At 41.8% G+C, this 3638-nt stretch overlaps 1 protein-coding gene across 1 annotated transcript in view; it reads left to right on the top strand.

Annotated features, from left to right (window-relative positions):
• Positions 1-3638, top strand: part of LOC101980000 (poly [ADP-ribose] polymerase 14) — a 44699-nt gene that overhangs the window by 28920 nt on the left and 12141 nt on the right. Inside the window, exons 3-4 of the mRNA XM_013351161.2 lie at positions 2033-2272; positions 2818-3039. Coding sequence (XP_013206615.1) covers positions 2033-2272; positions 2818-3039 — 462 coding nt within the window. The remainder of the gene's footprint in view (positions 1-2032; positions 2273-2817; positions 3040-3638) is intronic.

Genomic DNA, 3638 nt, shown 5'->3' with positions numbered 1-3638 from the left:
AAGAGGGTTTGCCTAGCAGGCATGAAGTCCTGGGTTCAGTCCCTTAGCACTGCATAAACACGGTGTGGAGCCACAAGTCTGTAAACGCAGCACTAGGGAGATGGAGGGAGGAGGATCAGAAATTCTAATTCAAGGTTATTTTTGGTTACAACGTGAATTTGAGGCAAGCCTGAACTATATAAAACCTTGTTTTTTATTGAGAGAGAGAGAGAGAAACTATTAAAACAACAGAAAGAAAACAAGCATCATAATATAGAGAAAATTTGTTAAAGACTTATTTCTGGGGCTGGAGAGATAGCTCAGCTGTTAAAGGCTAGGCTCATAACCAAAAATATAAAAGTTCGGTTCCCAGCATCCACACCTGTCTCTCCAGCCACAAAAAAGATTTATTTCTGTTATTTTTTTAAATTTATGTGTATGTGTTTGTGACCAGGTGAGTGAATGTCATATGTGTGCAGATACCCAGAGGCCAGAAGGCAGTGTCAGATCCTTTGGAGATGAACTCCAATCCAGGTGTTTGTGAGCCACATGAGTGGATGCTGGGAACTGAACCTGGGTCCTCTAGAAGAAAAGCAAATGCTCTTAACTGCTGAGCCAGCTTTTCAACCTCTACAATGAAATTTTAACCAATTTTTGAAAGCTTTGTTTAAAGACAAAGCTATACGTCCTAAATTATCACCACTGGGTGTCACCTGTCCCATTACCTTTAAATGGCAAACAGGTGGATGGATATGCTGGCTATGATAATCGATGACATGAACTAGATGCTGTAACCCTGTCTTGCTTTGAATTGTTTTCATGAGAAAGTGTCTCTAGAATCCACCAAGAACAATTCTTGGTGTGTTGTGACCAGCAGTGATACAACTGAAACTTTAAAAAAAGTATTTATATTTAGTACGTGTGCATTGTGGTTTTTCCTGCATGTAGGTCTATCTGAGAGTCAGAGCCCCAGGAACTGGAGTTACAGAAGGTTGTGAACTGCTATGTGGGTTCTGGGAATTGAACCTGGGTCCTCTGGAGAAGCAGCCAGTGCTCTTACCTACTGAGCCATTGCCCCAGCCCCACAGTTGGACCTTTTCACCTGGACATGCTGCTGCATCATGTTCCCACAGGCTAAGCTGAGCAAAGCTAAACATCATTTTAACAGTTGAATATTGATGGCTTTTTTTCTTTAAACAGTGTTACATAACTCACAGTTCACAGTCAAGTGGGCACATCAGTAGTTTTCTGTATATTCACTAAAAATAAACGTGGAACTTCTCTGAGTTGGGGCTCATGTAGGGATAATTCTTGCAGTGTGAACATGAATTTATTTGTGTGTGTGTGTGTGTGTGTGTGTGTGTGTGTGTGTGTGTAACCACAATCGACCATTCCTGCAATCTAACTGTAGTACACTCTAATTCCACCAGAAAGAAATTTGTGATCCCTTGTAGTTATTTCTCATTTATCCACCCATCACCCCACCATCCTAGCTCTAGAGAACTTCTTATCTGCTCTGTTGTTGTTTGTTTGTATAATTTTCTTTTTGAAACCGGGTCTTAGTACATGGCTCTAATTGTCCTGGAACTGGCAATGTGGACCAGGTTGGCTTTGAACTAACAGAGATCTACCTGCCTCTGCCTCCTGAGTGCTGGGATTAAAGGCGTGCACCACCACAGCTGGCTCTATAGATTCACCTGTTCTTGAGGTTTCAAATAAATGAAATAATATATTTGTGTCTTCTGTGACCAGTTTCTTTCACTGATAAGAATTTTTTTCAGGGTTTGCTCACACTACATTGTGTATCAGTACTTCATCCCTCTTAGTGGCTGCATAATATCCTATTAGATTAAGGTACATTTGTTTTTCTCAGCCAATGGACACTTGAACTGTTTCTACCATGACTTTTATGAGTTTTGTTTCTCTGAACATTAGTAAAAATGTACAAGAAACTGTTGTCTTCCTTTTGCCAAGCCCAGTGGCTCAAATGTAGTCATGGTTGATGAATGCCTTTACTAAGAATTTGAAAGGAATCTTTGGTTTTGTCTTTAAGACTGATGTCATTGTCACCTCCATTCCCTCGGATCTTGCACTCAACAAAGGACCACTGTCTAAGGCCTTACTGGAAAAGGCCGGGCCAGAACTCCAGAAGGAACTGAATGAAGCAGGACAAGGGGTCCCTGTCAAGGCAGGCACAATTCTACAAACCAGTGGCTGTCATCTGAACTGCCACCACGTATTTCATGTGGTCGCTCCACAGTGGAAAGTCAACGACACTGCATGGTCACTGAAGGTAGGACCCAGCTTTACATTTTCCAGGACATGGGGTGGCTCTCTGGACTCCCCTACAGCACACCACAGCTAGTCCCTGTCTGCTTCTTCTCTGGGACGGCATCATGAGTCTGGCAGGTCCATGCCATGGCCATTTCTTTTCGGTTGTAGATGACTTCTTGTAGGTCATAGTTCATATAGGTCATAGTTAGAAATGTACGTTAGTTATTGTGCTCAGCAATTACTGATGGTCAGGGAAGGGTTGGGGGAATATACTACATTTATTGAGGAAAGGTAAGGTGAGGGCTTGAAGCTGGGAGACAGTGATAGACTGGGACAGCTGTGGATTCCGCTCTTTGCTTATGGTGGAGTGAGTCTGTGCTCTTGTAAGGGTGTCCACGTTCTCTTTCTCATTTCTTCTCCACAGTTTCCCCACACACTGCTGCTAACTTTTGTTGAAAGCACAACAGAGTGGACAGTGCTCCCAGGACAAGCTGCTGAGTGCTTAGTTTTTAGGGTCCCTCATTTCTAAAGAAGACATTTAAGGAAGTGCTTTGTGCTTTTCAGATCATGAAAAACATCATCAGAGACTGTCTAGGAACCGCCGAGGCACTCTCTCTGCAATCAATTGGATTTCCAGCAATAGGAACAGGAAATCTGGGGTTTCCTAAACCCGAATTTGCTAAATTGATAATTTCAGAAGTGCTCAAATTTAGTAGCAAGAACCATCTGAAAACTTTACAGGAAGTTCAGTTTCTGCTGCACCCGAAAGATGTGGAAAACATTCAGGTACAGATTTAACTTACTTCCGATCTCTTTGCCAACTGCAGTACAGGACCTGTGTTCTTCTGCATCTTCTTGGTCTAATAGGAGGTTTGTTTCATGTGTTTTCAGTGCAGGAAGTGTGCTGACTGGTTATATGTACTATGACAAATTTCAAAAAAAAATTAGGTATAGAAAAAAAAACCCAATTCTTTTTCTGGAAAGTTTCAAACACCCACAAAAGTCCATAAACCAAGCTAATGAAGTTCTTTCTCTCTGTTATTTAGTTTCAACTGCTACTGCTCTGTGGCCGGGAGTTTAGTCTATTTTTCACATATAATGCTGACACAAGATTCTGTCTCTAAACAGTTCACCAATTCATTTTGAACTTAACCTTATCACTAAACACACCTTGAAATGCAGTCATTCCTTCATGTGGTCAATGTTAGAGTTAATGTGTGAGGTTACAGCTGTCTCATGAATGCCTCTCCATCTCTCCATCCTTATGTCCGGATCAGAATCAGATAAGTAAGGTTCACAGAGTGTCATACCCATTATAGAGTCAGGTAAGTAAGGCTCACACAGTGTCATACCCATTATAGAGTCAGGTAAGTAAGGCTCACACA

Source organism: Microtus ochrogaster, chromosome 2 (assembly GCF_000317375.1).
Source record: "Microtus ochrogaster isolate Prairie Vole_2 chromosome 2, MicOch1.0, whole genome shotgun sequence".
NCBI classification, from domain to species: domain Eukaryota; kingdom Metazoa; phylum Chordata; class Mammalia; order Rodentia; family Cricetidae; genus Microtus; species Microtus ochrogaster.
The sequence above is the reverse complement of the archived record's forward strand: the minus strand, read 5'-3'. Positions and strand labels throughout refer to the sequence as shown.